This window comes from Cebus imitator, unplaced genomic scaffold (assembly GCF_001604975.1).
Source record: "Cebus imitator isolate Cc_AM_T3 unplaced genomic scaffold, Cebus_imitator-1.0 Scaffold92, whole genome shotgun sequence".
Taxonomy (NCBI): domain Eukaryota; kingdom Metazoa; phylum Chordata; class Mammalia; order Primates; family Cebidae; genus Cebus; species Cebus imitator.
The window spans coordinates 12,543,185-12,564,115 of NW_016107407.1; the positions used below are offsets into that span (position 1 = coordinate 12,543,185).

The window sequence follows — 20,931 nt, forward strand, 5'->3', positions numbered from 1 at the left end:
TTTAGAAAAGAAATGTGTTGGGATTCTAATAGAAATTATGCTAATTTTATATATTAATATGGGGGACTGAAATCTTTATACTACTGAATTTCCCATCAAAGAGCACAGTGTTCCTTGAAAGGACATCTCCCTTTATTCAGGTCTCATTAAAATTCTGTAGTTTTTCTTGTATAGTTCTTGTTAAATTTATTTCTAGGTATTTTATAACTTTTGTTGCCATTGTAAATATATTGTCTTTGTATAAGTGGCTGATGATTAAATTTTATGGCTCTACATTTAAACTAAGTAAAACAGAACAAATGAACTTTGAAAACCTATATGAGAATTCAATTTAAACCATCTCCGTTCAGTAATTATCTAGAAACTAGTTGAAAGAGACATTGTACAGAATTGTCTCAAAGACCAAAAAACATTATCTTTGGCATGCACCAGATTTTAAAAAGTGGTGTGTACCCAGGATCTATCCTAGTGCCTCTGCATAGAACATTTGCCTAATTCCACTTTACTTTGATGTTAGGGCACTGGACTGTGAAATTTCTTTTCAGAACTTATTAGGAGGTTGTTTTTTGACGATGTTATTTTCTATACAACTCTTCCCCATCTCTATGAATCTACCAAAGACAAATTCCCCTGATGTTTGTTTTTCTTGAGAAACTGGTCTGTGCTTTTATCTAGTAGACCCTAGTGTAAATCATGTAATGGATAACATTTCTCCCCCACACTGGCTGCCAGTGAGAATACAGTCAAATTTCCATTCATATCTCACAAATGCATTGCATTTTTGTAAATTCTAATCTTTGAATTCAAATCTTATTCCTGCTTTGTTGGACTTTCCTACACTTACGCCTGTATTTCATTTATTTTTTTCTTCATATATCCTCTGAATCTTTGTAGTGCACTTTAAATACTTTCTGGATCAAAACAGACTTGAAAATGCGGAGGAAAAACCTACAAATTTTTATAAAAACAGGATTATATAAAAATGGGATTATATCCTATAATCCATGCTCTACTTTTATAAAATTGCATGATAAATATAATTATCACACCATTTGAAATAAGGAAATTTATTCTGAAATTAAGAATTATATTCTTTGAAATTACAAATTGGTTAATACCAAATAATCTTAGCTTTAATTTCCAAAATCAAATTCACTTTAAAGCATCTTCTAGGAAAATGACTATACAGGTCAACATTGGACTCTCAGCCTGACTACACAACATAGGCTTCATGAGATTCATTACATTACTAGTTTTTATTTCTCTTATCATTTGAAATGTGTATTTACTCCCCATTTTGTGCTCAATACTGAAAACATAATTCCTCAGCAAAGACTTGCTCCACCTTTATGCTTCAAAGATTTCCAAAAAATAAAATTTTTTTAGGTCTGTAAATTGAAAATAATATATTGATGGCCCAGCATTAAAATGTGGAAGAGCAAATCAGAATTGTTTTTAGCCGAAGATATGTCTCTAGGCTAACACAGACCAGATGAAAACAAAAACATTTTCTGGAAATATATTTTAGAAATACTTTAGATTCACTATATTAAACTTTTTAGGGCCGGGCGCGGTGGCTCAAGCCTGTAATCCCAGCACTTTGGGAGGCTGAGGCGGGCGGATCACGAGGTCAAGAGATCGAGGCCATCCTGGTCAACACGGTGAAACCCCGTCTCTACTAAAAATACAAAAAGAAATTAGCTGGGCATGGTGGTGCGTGCCTGTAATCCCAGCTACTCAGGAGGCTGAGGCAGGAGAATTGCCTGAACCCAGGAGACGGAGGTTGCGGTGAGCCGAGATCGCGCCATTGCACTCCAGCCTGGGTAACAAGAGCGAAACTCCGTCTCAAAAAAAACAAAACAAAACAAAAAAAACCAAAACTTTTTAATGATAAATTTTTAAAAATAGAAACACATTTTTAGAAAGCAATTTGTAATACTCAAACAGATCTGTATTTATTCTATCTAAACTATCAAAATCTTAAATGAAACTGAGACAAGGTGACTGCAAATACTAAAAATTCACTGAGTTTACTTAACTGAGCATGCCTGAAGTATTCTGGGCACGAAGGATGACAGTCATGAGGCCGTAGTGTTGTCCTGGGTGCAGCAGCTGAGAGCTACATGTGATCCCTAAATGACAGAAGTGCTCCTCAGGACACAGTGGGCTGGACAAGTTTCAACAACAATCAGCCTTACGTGAGGGTTAGTGAGCAGAAGATGACCTATTAAGACAGAACTCTTGCCAAAAGTCTGAAATCAGAAACACAGCAAAGTTCACTCCAAGTTTCCTAATTTCTAGGCAGAGAAAACATTTCTAATACTTTTATTTAAAGAGATAAAATCAATTTGGTGAACGTCTTAGAGAGTGTACACAATGAATTTCTTGTTTGAGCCTCTCTTGTTTTCATCTGATGGTTTAAAGAAATCTGTAAAGATCAGCCTCTCTACTTCTCAACTTCATCAGTCCACCTGGATGGAACATGAGATCAACCACGTACAACTCAGGAGGCGGGAGGCTCCCAATCACTCCCTTCTGAGATTCGTTCAGCAGCTTGACTTCATTCCATGCTCTCCCGTACTCTCCACGAACTAGGGAGCAACCGATGCCAATTCTATCTGCCAGAGCCTGCAGGAGAAAACAAAAGATCAGCCAAGGGGACGTGGGAGAGGGGTAGGGAATATCCTATTTGTAATTGCCCACCTTGGTTGAAAGTGAAATACACAAGTCTTGCCAAGAAACGTTTAGATAGGAGGCTGAAAGATAAGGACTATTGGTATAGGCCCAATCAAATGTGATAAATTCCCTTTATCAAATGTGATAAATTCACTCACGATGCAAAATCTCTGTGTAGGTCCTGCTGGGAAGTGACCTTTTTCAGGTAGTTACGCTATTGTGTCAGATGGGGAAGGCGGCTGGAAAAAAGCTATTCTGTGTGTTCTCAGCACTAGTGCATCTATCCATCTTTCCAAATTTCCGGTCTTCCCCTGGCTGTGAAGTGCAGTGGGACTGAATGGAAGCACCACCCTGAGGTGGGAACTCTTTCCAGCTGAATTACTTTGTGTGCCATGGAGCAGGAGAGGCAGAACTGTGGGTGCCTGGTCCTAGGACTCCTTGTTGCCACCTCACCAGAGACCCCTTAGGTTCCTTGTAAATTGTCTGTTTAATTTGCCCTCTGATAATTCCGATTTTGAGGTTATTAAAACAAAGTATCTTTAATCTGGAGACTACTCAGCCACTTTATAGTGAACTGGAGAGCTGGCTCAGACTGCCTGGGTTTGGACTGTAGCCCAGACCTGAGACGGACCAGCTGCGCACCGCAGCCAGGGACATGGCATCTCTGGGCTTCCATGGCTTCATCTGAGAAATGAGGAGAGCAGCAGTACTTTGCTTACAAGGTGTTAAGAAGATGAAGTCAATTATCTGTCCAGTGCTTACAGCAGCAAACACCAGCAAGGCTACATACTCAGTTAATGCTACATAGCACCAGAAGGCAGGAATTGTGCTGTCTTAGTACCCTGTATATGTTTATATTAATTAATTGATTACTTACAATACAATGACTGCATCAGGTCACTGTGTCTTGGGTGGACCATGATGATTAAGACTTGGTTATCATTTTTAGGGCCTTACATTCTACATAGACCTACTGTAAAGCGTCAACTAGAACACAAGCAGTATCTGAATGTATGGCACTCGTGGGTCAGTGGGGTAGAGAGACAAAAGTAAATATATAATTATAAGATCTTTCCAAAAGTAACACCCCCTGTCAAAGCCTTGTAAATCATCAAAACGACCAACTCTGTGGACTAGAGGCTGTTGTTTTCCCCATTTTGTAGAGGGTAAAAACTGAGGTCACATGATTTTCTCAAGGTCACGGTATGTGGTGACTGAAAGTGAGAGCCAGGGAATCTGTCTCTGGAGTCTGAGTTTTTAATGTCAGGGTAATAACTGCTGCTGATTGAGGTGAATAAATTCCCATATGAAACTTTCTATTTTTTTTGTGAAGCGGGACACAAGCCACCTGCTTAGAAGGAAGTAGTGCGGATGGAAGGTCTTGGGAAAAAGCAGATTTGGGACCCAGCAGCTGAAGGAAATAGGAAAAAGCCTGCCACTGGGAGCTGGGAAAGGGTGGCCTATGGGAGTGGCCTGTAGGTGGCATGGAGAAGTGAAGAAGATAGACAATTGGAACAAGGCTGGGATGGGGTGGCAAGGGAGAGGGTGGAAGGATGTGCAGAGAAGGAATGGGGGAAATTAGTGAGTGAGTAAATTATTAGGGCAGTGGTCTATTTGTGTAGTCTGCCTAGGGAAGAAAGTAAAGTCAAACAGGCCAAAAAACTGGAAGAAAATAGAGGAGATAAAGAGTATATATATATGAGAGCAGAAAGATTTAGGAGGGGTGGAAGGATAACATATTTTATCAGAGAGTATTGGTGTTCAGAATTTCAGCGATGGGAGATTTCTGGGTAATTAATTGCATGATTCAGTTGAGATGTGAGGGTAATTCCGTTGGAGGCATCTTAATGAGCTTAAGATGCCTGCTATGAACTGAATGTTTGTGTTCTCCCCCAAATTGATACGTTGAAGCCATAATCCCTATTGTGATGGTGTTTAGAGGTGTGGGTCTTTGGAAGCTGATTAGGTTTAGATGAGGTCATGAGGGTAGCCCCCACAATGGGATTAGTGCCCCTATAATAAGAGATAGGAGAGCATACTCACTCTCCACCATGTGAGGATACAGTAGTAGCCCTTTCCCTGCCATATGAGGCTACCTGCAAGAAGGTGGCTGTCTGCAAACCAGGAAGGGAGCCCTCACTAGACACTGAATCTGCTGGCACCCTGATCTTGGACTTCTCAGCCTCCAGAACCATGAGAAATAAACAGCTGCTGTTTCATCCCCCAGTCTATGGTATTTTGTTATAGCAGCTCAACCTGACAAATACAGTGCTTATGAGACACTCAGATAGAGCTAGCTGGATAGTAATCACATATATAGATCTGGAATCAGGGGAGGTTTGAAGGATGAAGGAAATGATCGGTAGATTTTAGATATTTATGTACTATTTAAGGCCACATGAAGAAAGACATCACCCTGCAAAGTACATAAAGGGTGAACAGAAGAGTGTCTGGACCAGAACCTTGAGGAACCCCAATATTTAAGAGAGGCCTGTAGGCATTCTCCAGTTCTTTGACCTGTTAAGCAAGGCAGACAATAAGGAGATCACTTATTGAGGTCCTTAAGGAGGTCCTTATTGAGAGAGTGGAGCAAAGGCCAGATGGCCATGAGTTAGGACAAAAATGAGAGGTGTGCCAAGGAGTGACAAGGAGCTAAGATGACTCAGAATTTTGACCAGAAATGAAAATTATCTATGGGTAGGTATTTTATTCAGGTCAGCATGGGCTCAAACTTCAGCTCTACCTATGGTTGACCTTGGATAAAATTATTTCTCCAGGTATCAGTTTGCTCACCTTTAAAGCAAGGGTAGTAATTTCTATATTTGGCATTTTTGAAAGTCTTCACAATTATAGTTATCAAGTCCCTGGCATATAGTTCAAAATGATGCTAGTCATGGTAATAAGATTTAAGGTTGTAATTGTAGCTACTATGAGAAAAGATTTCTATTTTCTCTTTATATACTGCAGACTGAAGCATGTTTAGATTTTAAAGGGGAAAAGAGCTAAGAGAGAGAAGAGAGTTAAGGGAGAGAAGAAAGAATCGATAGAGCAGTCAGTCCAAGGAAATAGGAAAGGCTGGCCCTTAGATAATAAATAGAATTAGCTCGGAGCTGGAGGTAAGATTCATGTGAATGCAATGATGTTTATAGGTGTTTGGGAAAGGGCAGGAAATTTATGCATTTAGTCCATAATTCACATTTTCCCAGCTTCTATTATATGCTAAACACTGGATAAGATGGAGCAAAAGATCACCCCTGCTCTTCAACCTGATCCTTCTCTGATGTCCCCATATCAGGAAATAATGCCATCATTGCCAGCTGTCCCACTCAGAGCCCAGAAATCATTTTGGTCTTCTCATGTACTCTCTCTCACCATGCCTGGGCAGTCACCAGCTCCTTTCAGTTATGTGCCCTAAATTCATTGCCTCTTCCACATCTGCATGTCGGGATTTAGTATAGATCAACCACACTTCTGGCTCGGTCACCTTCTCACTGGTTTTCCTGTCTCCAGTCTTACCCCTGCTCTAACTCATTCCCCGTTCTGTTGTCTGGATGGTGGTTCAAAATGATGTTACCCCCTTGAAAACTGTCAGTGGCTACTGTTATATTTTAGGGTAATAAAATAATACGCAAACTTCCATGGTGCATCGTGATCTGGCATCCACCCCTCCTCTTTTCCTCATGCACATGAACTATTCTACCTTCCTCAAATAGACCACTGACTCTCATCCCTGTATTGTTTTGCATAACATGTTTTCTCTGTTTAAAATACTCTTGTTTTCCTCTTTACTTGATGAAATCCTATGCAGCCTCTCACACTTGGGTTATACATCAGCTCTTTCTCTGACATTTTCCCTGACTTCGCTTTGGAACCTGCAAGTCTGGTTTAGGTACCCCTTGAGTGCAGAACTGTCATTTTAGTATCTTTGTACTCTCAGGCCCTGGCAGAGGCCCTTGCCATAGTAGGTATATGGTCAATATTGAATAAATATGCTTCTAGTAGTCTGGTGACTATATGGGCAGGTATGTGTGTGTATGCACATATGTACACATATGTATGTATGTGTATGCTTGTATGTATATATGTATATATACACATATATGTCAGATACAAGTAAATCTAAATGGTAGAATTGATAATATCCAGTTAAATGTTAGCAACTGGCCTACTCCAATATGATAAAGACAAAGCATTTTTACTTAATGCAAATGAGGCAAAATACCTTACATACCTTGAAAAGCAAAGCTCGATGGTAGAAGATTCCTTTTCTGACATGTCCAATTGGGATAACATTGGATTTAAGTTGAAATTTTAGTTCACTCATGTGAAGTTCCCAGCTGAAATCAGGTAGTTTCTCTTTTGGAATCTTACCACCCATTTTTTCTGCCACATACCTGTGTCAATTACATTGAGATCTAATCAGTCAAGTTTAATAATTCACTTAGGATGCCTTGAGTGTAATTACATGTAAATATACATGTAAAAATGACATTTGTTGTGATTTTTATTGTGTTTTACTTTTGAGAAGCTACTTACAATAAGTAGGCTAACATGCTTACTGTATGTAAATCATCACATACAAACTGAAATGCTAGCGATTTCATTCCATGTGTAGAAGAAAATGAGTGCTAATTTTTCCCAATGTTTAAAACAAGATAAAATCAATGTAAAACTAAGTATCAGTGCAGTTTTAAATTTTTATCTTTTGAAACATATTTTTAAATATTTTAATCTAAAATCCAAGGAAGGAGTTGAACTCACATATGTTCTTCTTTTAAGGAATTTAAACTCAGAGACAAGACAAACACACAGAAAATTTTCCCATTAGATTTACAAACATTTTCAAGTTTTATAATTTTATTTTTTCTTTTAAAATTTAATTTAGAGAAAGATGTGGTGTGACAACACTAAAGTCATAGGAGCAAGAAATTAGAAAAGGCAAAAAGAAAAACAAAATCACAGATCTGTGGGCAAGGCAGGATAAACGTGGTATACTTTGCTTGTGGATTTCTCCTAACGTTAGGCTCTCACTGAAGAAGTCAGTAAAAGCACCTGCAATACCTTTGTCTATGAAGACCACGACATCCTTGGAGTAAAGGCAGAACTGCAATTTTATTTATTTATTTATTTGTATTTATAAAGAGAGACGGGAGTCTCACTATGTTGCCCAGGCTGGTCTCAAACTCCTGGCTCCAAGAAATCCTCCCATTTTGGCCTCCCAGAGCACTGGGATTACAGGAGTGAGCCACTGCACCTGGCCCAAAATGCGAATTTTAAAGAATTTTCTCTTGCTGCCTGAGAAACCAAGCAAAGAAGAACAATGGTTTAAAAAAAAAAAAAAAAAAAACAAGAGAAAGAGCTGGGGAGAAAGCTGTTGAACTGATGCATTTCCACCAAGGCAGGGGTGGAATGCCAAGGAACCAGAGCCATGGGGGCAAATCCGCATCTCTCTGTATCTTGGTGTGGGCTCAGGTTAAAAAACGACAATTACTTGAGAATGATGAAAAGCGTTTCTGATAGGAACAAAGCATGACGAGATTTGACAAATGTTCACATAAGCCAAGGCAGAGTTCCACTTGAGCCATCACTTCTCAAGGACATCAGGAACACTTCGCTAGCCAAAAACGTTCTCTTCCAGTTCTGGCTGACAAAAAGTCAATGATCCGGCAGCTGTGTTACTTGCAGTTGTCACATCCAGGTTTCATGATAGCAACTCACTGCTATTTGGAGGAGATGCAGGCTCCTATGGAGACCGCAGCTGTTGCACAAGCCAGCAGTTTACCTACTGAATGGTGTCGGTCACGAAGCCTGTCCTCACTTCTGGTGATTCCTAACCTCTTACAGCTACCGAGTCAAATTCCAGCCTTTGCCTGGTGTAATTAAGCACTCTAATGAAGAGGGCAACTTCACTGGCTTATACAGAGCCCTGAGCCTGCCCACGCAGCCATTGCTTAGAATGCTTACACCCCACTTAAGAGTAACGTGAAACACAAAATATCAGACACAGATCAGAAAAAGAGACATTGGACATTTGTATTAGAAAATATATCAGTTTACAAATAATTCACAGTAGGATTCCTGTAATTTATGAACACCCCATCCACCTGAGGGATAATTAAATTTTCAAACTTTTGACACATTCATAGCTTCTACGGAATCACATTGAAATATGCATTTAATGATCTAGCTGAAGAAAATGACAGGCATTTTTCTTGAAGCAATTTCCAGCCCCTATGTCTGATTCTTAGCTGACATATGACCTAAGTAGAAATTGAGGACTCTCCCAATTCATTGTGTTTCTGTGTCAGAGTCAGTGTGCTTTAAGTTTCAGCTTTATTTATGGTGTGTTTGTCTAAAAAATGGCTATAATATATGTGTCACTAACATTTTTTCAGAAATTAAAAACATATATATACATAGACGACTTACTTTGCAAGAACCTCAATCTGTTCCTTAATACTGGTCATGGGTAGTATTGATTTGGTCACCTCATACACATACATAGAGAAATCGGGGTCAGAGGGAGGACGCCATTCTTTGTCAGAGCTTCCTTCGCCAACAAATTTGGGTACTGCCATAACCTCATCCTCCTCTTTCACTTTTTCCTCTTCTTTTTTTCCTCTGCCTTTCCTTTGAGAGTAAACAAGGGCAATCAAAGTCACATCTTCTGCTAAACCAACAGACAAACAAACAAATGCTCTTGCATTTCTGAGAACAGCATCACAGAAATAAGGTACACTGAATCCTTGGGCAACACGAGATTGAACTGTGTGGATCCACTTATATGTGGAGTTTTTTCAGTAAATACAGCTGGCCCTTCTTATGCATGGGTTCCGTATTCCACAACCAAATGTAACTGAAAATACAGTATTCGTGCTATGTAAACCCATAGATACAGAGAGCTGACTTTTCATATATGTAGGTTCCACAGGGCTGACCATGGGTCTAGCGTATGCATGGATTTTGGTATCCATAGGGCTTCGTGGAACTGATTCCCCATGAGGAATGATTATATTGTATACATACATAAAGTTTTCCAATTTTCATTTTCAATGATGATGAGAGAATTTTACAGAGTCTATATTAGGCAGGACATACTAATTTTCAAGAGAACATTATGTGACTGGTATATCTTATGAAAATCATATATTGGTCTTCCGTACAATTGCCTAGCAAGGTGTCTGGCACCTGGCAATGGGTACGTAACACCTATTTATTCAATTGGAAACAATTAGGTTGCCTGCTCAGAGTCTAAGCCAGCTACATCACCTCTTACTTCAGGTAAAACCTTCTGCAGGAATAATTTTGATTGCTGTTTTTAAGAAAAATTATTCAAAACAAGAAAATTAAGCAAAAAAAAAAAAACCCACAAAATAAGAATGGCATATAATCTCCACGATGTACAAGAACAAAGACTCATCCAAGGTTTATCTAGGGAAATGTACTTAGTTCAGTACTTAGTACAAATATAATTTTAATTAAAAGTTCTGGACTTAGAGAATTACTAGGTAACATGTATATTTTTACATGTAGATATGCAAATAATTTCTGTCCAATGGAAAAGATACTTCAAAGGTTATAGTTTATTGTCCTATAAGATGTTAACCAATGTGGCATGTAACTCAGCAATCTTTTTCTAATATTCCTTAGTTAAATTGTATAGAAATACCTTCCACCTCAACTGTTCTTTGAACCAGTGTGAACATCTTACTGGTCCCCCCCACCCCACCCCCAATTAATGAGTCAAACACAAACAATAACATGGAATCTTATTCCAGGTAGTGTAGAGTAAGCACATTTCACCCTGTCTGTCCCATTGAATACAGTCAAAAAAGCTGGACAGGATGCATGCAACAGCTATTTGAGGACCCAGAAAAGTAAAAAGCAGCAGGAAGAGCAGAGAACAAATTTCTATTAATACTCTACTGATGATGATTTTATACTTTTATTGAACTCCGCAATTCACCGTGCTGAACTAAACTTAGCCCAGTAACTGGAAGTAAATATCAGCACAGACAGAGAAAGCTCAAGAAGATGCCCTCTTGAGAAACAAAAAAGAGAGAATAAAGGAAAGTCCCCGGTTTTTTTTCTTTCTAATTTTTCTTCATTCTTGTGCATTCTAAGCCCATAAGGAATCCTGTGACAGTGGTGGCACTAGTGGCACTGGGATCCTTTAAGAGCCTAAAATTGCTTTGTACTCATTCAGACCTTCTGCTATTTGGCTGTAGATATAGGTGTAGTCATGGCAAGAGTGCAGTAGATCAAGGTAAATAAAGTTTTCTGGCTGGGGAATCTAAAGGGAAGCCCCCAAAGAATCAGAAAAGGCAATGAAAGTCATGTAGAAGAAGGAGCTTAGAAAACCAACCCCATAAAATTATTTATAAATTCCTAGGTTTATCCTGAGTTGTGGATACATGGCTTGACCCTCAACAGCACACACATAGACTCTGAGTACTGAACTACAGGATAGACTGCCATTAAGTCCCAAAGTGGATACTGATTGGCATACATGCAGAGCCAATCCAAATAGCACTGCAAAGACTTTGAAAATTGAACTGACATTGTAATGACAATCACAGAAGCCTGGCTAGAATTGGAAGCCTGAACTCAACTTGGTTAACTGCCTGCTAAAACACACACCAAAGGAATATTCTTAGAATGTAAAAAAAACCCCGTAAATAAGACCCATAGGACTTATAACTTATTATAATCAAAAATTACTCATTATATGAAGAACCAAGAAAATATCAACTTATATAGGCAAAGACAATCAATAGACACCACTGCCTAGATGACACAGATGTTGATCACACAAAGACTTTAAAAATGCTTCAAGAAGTAGGGTCAAATACTCTTGAAATGAATAGAAGTTTAAAACTCTTAGAAAGAAATAGAAGACATAAAAATATAATTTTGGAACTGAAAAAGGTATAATCAAAAGCTTAAAAGAACACAACTCCCTAAATGGGCTTAATAGCAGAAAAAAGATAAAAGAGAAACTAGCCAATGAACTTGAAGCTAGAACAATAAAAGTCATCCAATCTGAACAACATAGAGAACAAAATTTGTTGTTGTTGTTGTTGTTTGTTTGTTTTTGAGACAGGGTTATACTTGTTGCCCAGGCTGGAATTCACTGGCTGCCACCACTGCTCACTGCAGCCTCAAACTTCCAGTGCTCAAGTGATCCTCCCACCTCAGCCTCCCAAGTAGCTGGGACTACTGGTGCGTGCCACCATGCTCAGTTAATTTGTTTTCTATTTTTTGTAAAGACAGGGTCTCACTATGTTGCCCAGGCTTGTCTCCAACTCTGGGGCTCAAGCGAACCTCCTGCCTCAGCCTCCCAAAGTGCTAAGATTACAGGTTTGAGCCACTGTGCCTGGATAGAAAACAAAAGATTGAAAAAACAATTGACAGATGCTCAGGGACCTGTGGTAGAATTAAAAAGGTCTAACACTGGTGACATCAAAGTCCCAGAAAGAAGAGAAAGGGTACAATATAGAAAAAAACATACTGAATAAAAAAGGAAAGGCTTAGATAGCTCCCTCAATTTGGGTGAAAACATAAATCTACACAGTCAGGAATTTCAGTAAATGCCAATAAGATAAACCCAAAGAAATCCACTCTCAGATATATCAAAATCAAACTTTTGAAAACTAAACACAAAGCACATGACATGACTGTCTATGTAGGAACTTCTAAGGAATCCTTCAAAAAAACTATCATACATGAGTTCATCAAAGCGTCAGGATATGAGGTCAACACACAAAAACCAATTGTGTTTCATAAAATAATAAGGAACATGTGCAAATCAAAATTAAAACCAAAAAAATGTTTGAAGCATTTACCATTGCTCCAAAGAAAATACTTACACACTTTGCAAAAACATGTTGAATTCCTATATGATCTGTGTACTGAGTATTAAAACTGTTAAGGGAAGCAATCAAAGAAGACTTAGATAAATTATGAGACATATGGTGTTCATGGATTTGAAGGTGTAATGTATTAAAGATGTCAGTTCTCCCCCAAAATGATCTCTGGTTTTAATGTGATTCCTATCAATATTCCAGCAGTTTTTTTCTAGACATATAATAGAAAATCTTATTCTAGAATTTATATGAAAAGGCAAGGGCTTTAGAATAGCTACATCAATCTTGACAAAGAAAAATAAAGTGGGGAGAATCACTGTACTTGATAACAAAGCTTACTAGATAGCTACAGTAATTCAGACAGAGTGATGCTAGCAGAGGGATAGACACATGGATGGATGTAACAGAACTAAGGATCCAGAAATAGAAATCAAAAAAATATGCTCAACTGATGGTTGACAAAGGTGCAAAAGCAATTCAATAGAAGAAGGATGATTTTTTCAACAAATGGTGCTGGGGCAATTCAATTTGAGGGCCCACGTGGTGATGAAACTATTCATTATCTTAACTGCGCTAGTAGAGGCATAAACCTACACATGTGATAAAATTGTGTAAGACTAAATACACACACGTAGAAGAAAAATGAAAAAAACTTGAATAAAATCATTGGATTGTATTAATGTCAATGTCTTAGTTATGGTATTCTATAGTTTTCAAAATTGTATAATTAGGGTACATGGGATTTTTCTATATTACTTTTTATAACAGCATGTTATTACCTCACAAAAATTTCAGCTAAAAACTTCCTTGGCCTTACTTTTGTCATCTATTTCTAGGCTGTATTCTGTTCATTGATCTGTCTAGCCCTTCACCAATACCACACTATCTTGGTTATTGTGACTTTACAGTAAGTCTTAACATCAGGTAGAGTGATTATTTCAACTTTATTTTCCTTTTTCAAAATTCTTTTGGCAATCATAGTTTATTTCCCTTTCCATAAAACTTTTTAGAATCAGCTTGTTTATATCTACAAAAAATCCTGGAATGTTACTGGAATTGTATCAAATCTATAGAGCAATTGGGGAAAAATCAACATTTTTACTATTTCGTATTCTCCAATATTTGAGCCTGGTATGTCTCTTCACTTAGTGATTCTTTGATTTCTTTCGTGTTTTTATAGTTGTCAATATACAAGTCCTAGACATGTTTTGTTTCACTTTCATTTTTTATTTCCTATTTCATTTCTCAGGGCTATTTAAAACATTTACAAAATATTTGGTTTTCAATTGTTTATTGCTAGCCTATAGAAACATGATTGATTTTTGTATGTTGACTGTATTGACCTTATATCCTGATATATTACTGAACTCATCTATTAGTTCTAAGAGTTGTTTTAAAGTGGATTTCTTATGGATTTTCTATTTAGACAATCATGTTGCCTGCAGATAGAGGAATTTTTTTCCTCCCACACTTTCCAATCTGTTTAACTTTTAAAAACTGCCTTCTTGCAATGTCTAGGGCTTCCAATACAATGTTGAATAGGGGTGGTAAAAAGAAATGCTATCTTGTCTTTTTCATGATCTTTGCAGTCTTTTATCATTAGGTATGATGTGATCTGTAGATTATTCTGTAGATGGCTTTTATCAGGTTGAGGCAATTTCCTTTTATTCCTTTTCCAACAGTTTTATTTTTATCATATCAACATCATAAGTAGATGTTGAATTTTGTCAAACGATTTTTCTGTGTCAGTTAATATAAGTTGGTTTTTCTTCTTTATACTGTTAATGTGATGGATTACATTGATTGACAAGCATGACACAGGCTTGCATTCCTAGGATAAAGGCCTGAAGTTGCTCAGATAAATGATTCTTTGTGTATACTGCTGAATTTGATTTGCTAATATTTCATAAAGGATTTAGGCATCTATGTTCATGATAAATATTGATCTGTACTTTTCTTGTAATGTCCTTGTCTGGTATTGGCATTAGAGTAACCTAATGCCAATAGTTTGGCATTAGATTCTCATGAGTTGAGAAGTGTCCTCCCGTTTTCTATTTTCTGAAAAAATTGCATATAACTTATGTTAATTCTTTAAATATTTGGTGAAATTTGCCAATGAAACTATCAAATTTCACCATCTGAGTCAAGAGATTTCTTTTTTGAAAAAAATTTTAATAAATTAAATGTATTTAATAGTTACAAGACTGTTCTGTTATCTATTTCACCGTTGGTGAGTTTGGATAGTTTGTAGCTCTTGATAAATAATTGGTCCATTCATTGCATCTAAGTTGCTGAACTAAGTTGCTTATAGCATTTCTTTATTATCCTTTATCGTGTCGTGGGGGGCTGTAGTAATAATTCCTAATTTCATTCCTTGTTTTGGTAATTTGTGTCCTCTCTCTTAATTGTCATCTTTGCAGAGGCTTACCCACATTACTGAACTTTTTAAAGAACCAGATTTTTATTTCATTGATTTTTCTCCTGTTTCTCTGTTTTAAATTTCATTGATTTCTGACCTTTATTGTTTCCTTCTTTCTGTTTGTGTTGGGAGTATTTTGCTCTCCTTTTTCTAGTTTCTTGAGACTGAAGCTCAGACTATTGATTTGAGACTTCTTTTTGTTTCTAATGTAAGCATTTAGTACAATAGATTTTCCTCTCAACACTCTTTGAAAAGTGCCCCACACATTTTAATATGCTTTATTTTAATTTTCCTTCGGTCCTATGTTCTTAATTTCCTTTGAGGCATCCTTTTATGTCCCATGGATTATTGAGAAGCGTGTCATTCAATTGTTATATGTTTAAAGATTTTCTTGTTGTATTTCTTGTTGTATTCTGTTCTAATTCTATCATGATTATTGCACATATGTATAATTTTAAGTATTTTAAATTTCCTGAGGTTTTTTATATGGCTCAGGATATTTGTAAATTTTCACATGCACTTTTAATGAAACATGTATTCTGCTGTTATTGTTGGAGTGCTCTACATATGTCAATGAGATCTTGTTGGTTGCTGGTATTGCTCAAATCTTCTATATCCTTTCAGATCTTCTGCATAGAAGTTCTACCATTTGCTGGGGGTGGGGGGAGTTTTGAAGTCTCAGTTATAATTGTGAACTTGTCAATTTCTCCTTTCAGTGCTATCAGGGCTCTTTTTTTTTTTGTTTGGCTTCATTTATTTTGAGGCTTTGTTGTTTGGTTCATACGCATTAGATCAATATGTCTTCCTCATGGGTTAATTCATTTGGTCATTATATTAATATAATCATCCTCTTTATCTCTAGTAATTTTCTTTGCTTAAAAGACACTCCTGCTCCATAAAAAGTTAATGTTTACATCGTATTTTTGTCCAACCTTTTACTTTCAACCTACCTATGTCAAATGAATTTGAAGTGAGTTTCTTTCAACAGCATATAGTTGGATCATAGCTTCTTATCCACTCTGCCAATCTGTCTTTCAATTGGTTTTTATTCCTCCGCTCTTCTTTTCTTGCCTTCTTGTGAGTTACTTGAACATTGCTTTTAGGATGCCATCTTGACTTCTTTATGGTTTTTTTGAGTGTAGCTCTTTGTATAGGTTTTTTAGTGGTTACAGTAGATATTACAATATACAGATATGGCTTATCACAGTGTACTGGTGTCCACATTTTACTGCTTCAAGTAAAGTATGGAAGGCTCACCTCCTTTTAGGTGTCTTATTTCACTTAAAAGTATCATTGTCTTGAGTATCAGATGTTATACATTTTGTTTCAATCATCAAATGTGACTTATGAAACTCATGAGGAAATGGATATTCTACTGCATGGATCTATCTATCTATCTATATATTTTGTGCATTCCTCTTTCTTCATGATCCTTCCAGATTCTTTCACCATTTTCTTTCTGTTTGAAGAACATTCTTTAGCCAGTCTGTTAGGGTAGGCCTGCTAACTCTAAGTTATTTTAGTTTTCCTTTACCTGAGAAGGCCTTTATTTGGCTTCTTCGTTGCTGAAGGACGGTTTAACCAAATACTTGTAGTTGACAGTTCTTTTCTTTCAGCACTTGAAAAACATGCCACTTCTATCTGGCTTCTATAGTTTCAAATAAGAAATCCACAATCACTTGAATTGGTGTCCTCCTACAGGAAATGCATAGTTTTCTTTGGCTGCTTTCAAGAGATTTTTGTCTTTCTATTTCAGAAGTTTAATTATAATAAACTTAGTGTTGATTTCTTTGGGTTTATCCTACTTGAAATCTTCTCCTCTTCTTTAATTAAAAGGTTTATCTCCTTCACCAAATGTGGGGAATTTTCAGTCATTACCTGTTTGAATACCCCTTCAGTCCCACCCTCTCTCCTCTCCTGGAACTGCAATGATATGAATATTGGAACTTTTATTATTGTCCCAATAGTCCCTGAGGCTTTGTTCTTTTTTTTTTTTTTTCAGTTAATTTTTCTCTTGGTTATATAGATTGAGTGAATTCTACTGCTCTCTCCTCGAGTTCACTGCTTCTATCATCTGTCCTCTCCGCTTTTTTATTGTGTCCTTTTAGTGATATTTTTAATTTCTCTTACTATATTTTTCAGTTCTATAATTTCTATTTAGTTCCTATTTAATAACTGCTGTTTTTGTTGCTGAGATTTTCTACTTTTTCAGTTATTTCAAGAAAATTTGTAATGGATTGTTGAAGCACATTCATGACGACTACTTTAAAATCCAGGTCAGATAATTTTAACGTCTGATTTCTCTTTATGTTGGCATTAACTGATTGTCATTTCTCATTGGTATTGTGATTTTCTTGGTTCCTGATATGATAGGTCTTTTTTGGTCATAATCTGGATATAATGTCTATTATATTGGGAAACTCTGAGTCTATTTATTTATTTTAGCAAGCAGTCTTTCTGGAGGTCTGCATGCAGGTCCTGGACTACTTTTGTAGGCAATGATTCCTATGACACGTCAATTTTCAGAGACTTTGCGTATATGCGCTTTTCTGTTTGGTTTAACTAGGCTGCTGGAACTCCCACTGGTCCCTGCTGGTGTTATCTGAAGGAACTCAAGGGGTTTCCCCATTCTGGGACTCTTTGTGAAGGATAGGTATTTCAGGGCTGCAAGGACCCAGAGGCTTCCCTAGGGAGGGGCTTGTTGTGTCTGGTTTCCCCCAGCCTGTGTAAGATAGATAGGACCCTTGTGGCAAGATTTCTCCCTAATAATATCCCCCACTCTTTGTCTGTTGGTGAGGGAAGGTAGCCTCGATGCCATGGGGACAAAGGAGTGTTCCGTGCCAGAGTACTTATTGTACTTAGGTCTCTCTTGCAGGTTCCACCCACCTGTCAAATGTTTCTCAGTGGAAGAACGAGTCTCAGGTTTATTGGGACAAAGCAGCTTCCCAGACTGGGCCACATCCTAGGCTGAGCAAGTCCCTTCTGGCCACTCCAGTATCTCTGGATGGGAGAAGTGAGTCTCAGGCCCTCAGGCACATTTGCTGTGTCTAGGTCCCTCTTGCTACGCTGCCCGGCTACCTTGGTATCTCTTGGCAGGTCTGAGGGTGGATGAGGGGACAGGGAAGCCTCTCTGGCTGTCAGCAGAGGCATTTGCTTACCCTAAACTCCTAGTGTTAGTGGGGCTCCAATCAACCCCCTTGTCATTGGCACTGAGCTTGCCTAGTGCTGTCAAACGACTACTAGTTGCTTTCTGTTGCTAGGCTGGGGGAACTTCTGATAGGTGAGGGAACATAAGATGCCCTGCCATGCTGCGTTTTTCCCCTAGTCATAGGGTCTCCAGCCGGTTCACCTTCTTCTTGCCTCCTTTGGAGTTCTCCTTGGTTTGCCTCTAACGTTATTTCCAGGGTTAATAGCTTTATTTAGCAGGGAGGAGCAACATAAAACTAGTCTATGCCAACTTGATCTGCAGGAAGTCAACAAGTGATTTTTGACAAATGTACAAAGATAATTCAAGCGAGAAAAATGTTGCTTTTCATCAAATGTTCCTGGAACAATTAGACATTCATATGCAAAGTAAATTTCAACATAACCCTTATGCTGTATATAAACATTATCTCAAAACTGATGCTAGACCTAAATAGATAGAAAACCTAAAAGCATCCAGTATTTTGAAGAAAACAACAGAGGGAATCTTCTTGATCTGGAGTTAGGAGATACATACATATATATATATATATATATATATATATATATATATATATGTAAAATATATATGTGAACATATATATGTAAAAACTCTGTTGCTATAGTTATAAATATGTATTTTTCAAGGCATTCATCAAGAAGCAGGGAATTTTTAGACATGACACCAAAAACACAATCTATAAAAGAAAAATTTGACAAATTTGACTTCATCAAAATTAAAAACTTTTGCTCTGTGAAAGTTACTGGTAAGAGAATAAAAAGTCAAAGTACAACAGAGTGGGAGAAAATATTTGCAAGCCACATGCTCAACAGAAGACTCATACCTAAGAGAAAGAATACTCAAGATTGAACAGTAAAAAAGCAAACAGCTTCTGCACAGCAAAAGAAACTATCAACAGAGTAAACAGACAACCTACAGAATGAGGAAAAGTATTTGCAAACTATGCATCCAACAAAGGTCTAATATCCATAATATATACAGAACTTAAACAACTCAACAAGCAAAAAATGAATGACCCCATTAAAAATGGGCAAAGGACATGAACAGACACTTTTCAAAAGAAGACATACACGCAGCCAACAAATATATGAAAAATGTGCAACATCACTAATCATTACAGAAATGCAAATCAAAACCATAATGAGGTAGCATCTCACACCAGCTAGAATGGCTGTTACTAAAAAAAAAAAAACAAAAAATAACAGATGTTAGAACGGTTGTAGAGAAAAGGGAATGTTCATTCATTGTTGGTAGGATTGTAAATTAGTTCAGCCACTGTGGAAACAAGTTTGGAGATTTCAAAGAGCTTAAAATAGAGTTACCATTTGGCCCAGCAATCCCATTACTGCGTGTACACCCAAAGTAAAATAAATCATTGTACCAAAAAGACACATGTAGTCATATGTTCACTGCAACACTATTCACAATAGCAAATATATGCCATCAACCTAGATGTCCATCAACATTGGACTTGATTTTTTTTAATGTGGTATATATACACTATAGAATACGATGCAGCCATAAAAAAATAAAATCATGTCCTTTCCAGCAGCATGGATGCATGCAGCTGAAGGTCATTATCCTAAGTGAATTAATGCAGGAACAGAAAACCAAATACCACAAGTTCTCATTTATAAATGGGAGCTAAACATTGCACACACATGAACATAAAAATGAGGACAGCAGACACTAGGGCACTGAGAGCTACTAGACAGGGGAGGTGGGGAGGTAGGGAAGGGTTGAAAAATTACCTATTGTTATTGGGCTCACTATCTGGGTGACGGGATCATTTATACACCAAATCTCAGCAACATACAATTTACCCATGTAACAAGCCCGCCCTGTACCCTCTGAACCTAAAACAAATGTTGAGAAAAAGCAAAACAAAAGCCCAGTTTAAAAAATGGGCAAAATACTCGACCAGATGCTTCACCAAAGAGGATATAAGGATGACAAATAAGCACATGGAAAAAGATGTTATCATTAGCTATCAGGGAAATGCAAGTTAAGATCATGATGAGATACCACTATGTACGTATTAGAATGGATAAGTGAATACTGAGAATCCCAAGTGATAGCAAGGATGTGGAGCACCTGGAGCTCTCACGCATTGCCAGTGAGAAGGCAAAATGCTATTGCTACTCTGGAAAATTTGCTAGTATCTTATAAAGTTAAACATACAGTTACCATATGACCCAGAAATCCTACTCCCAGATATTTACCCTATAGAAATTAAAACTGGCTGGGTATGGTGGCTCATGCCTGTAATCTCAGCACTTTAGGAGGCCAAGGCAAGTGGATCACTTGAGGTCAGGAGTTTGAAACCAGCCTGGCCATCATTTAGTAGAGACCATCATCCATCTCTACTAAAAATAAAAAATTAGCTGGGCATGCTGGCACATGCCTGTAATCCCAGATACTCAGGAGACTGAAGCAGGAGAATTGCCTGAACCCAGGAGGCAGAGGATGCAGTGAGCCATGATCGTGCCCCTGCATTCCAGCCTGGGCAACAGAGCAAGACTCCACCTAAAAATAAAAAAAAACTACTTAGACACACATGCATGTTTATAACAGCTCTATCCATAATCAACAAAACCTGGAAACAACTCAAATGTCCTTTAAGAGATGAGTAGACATATAATGGTATATCCACACAATGAAATCATGCTCTAAAATAAACTACTGATACACAAAAGAATTCAGAAGAATCTCAAAGGCATTATGTTGAGTGGGAAGGCCAGTCTCAAAGGTTACACACTGTATGA

The 20,931-nt window shown here is 37.5% G+C and overlaps 1 protein-coding gene across 3 annotated transcripts in view; it reads right to left on the reverse strand.

Moving 5' to 3' along the window:
* Positions 1-1,534: 1,534 nt before the first annotated feature.
* The window catches only part of ARMC3 (armadillo repeat containing 3), a 100,472-nt gene continuing 81,075 nt past the window's right edge, over positions 1,535-20,931 (reverse strand). For all 3 annotated transcript variants that reach the window (XM_017535573.2, XM_017535572.2, XM_037740974.1), the window contains 4 exons: positions 9,106-9,306; positions 6,908-7,070; positions 1,882-2,628; positions 1,535-1,554 (listed from right to left, as the gene is read on the reverse strand). In XM_017535573.2, coding sequence (XP_017391062.1) covers positions 2,419-2,628; positions 6,908-7,070; positions 9,106-9,306 — 574 coding nt within the window. In that variant the 3' untranslated portion in view covers positions 1,535-1,554; positions 1,882-2,418. The remainder of the gene's footprint in view (positions 1,555-1,881; positions 2,629-6,907; positions 7,071-9,105; positions 9,307-20,931) is intronic.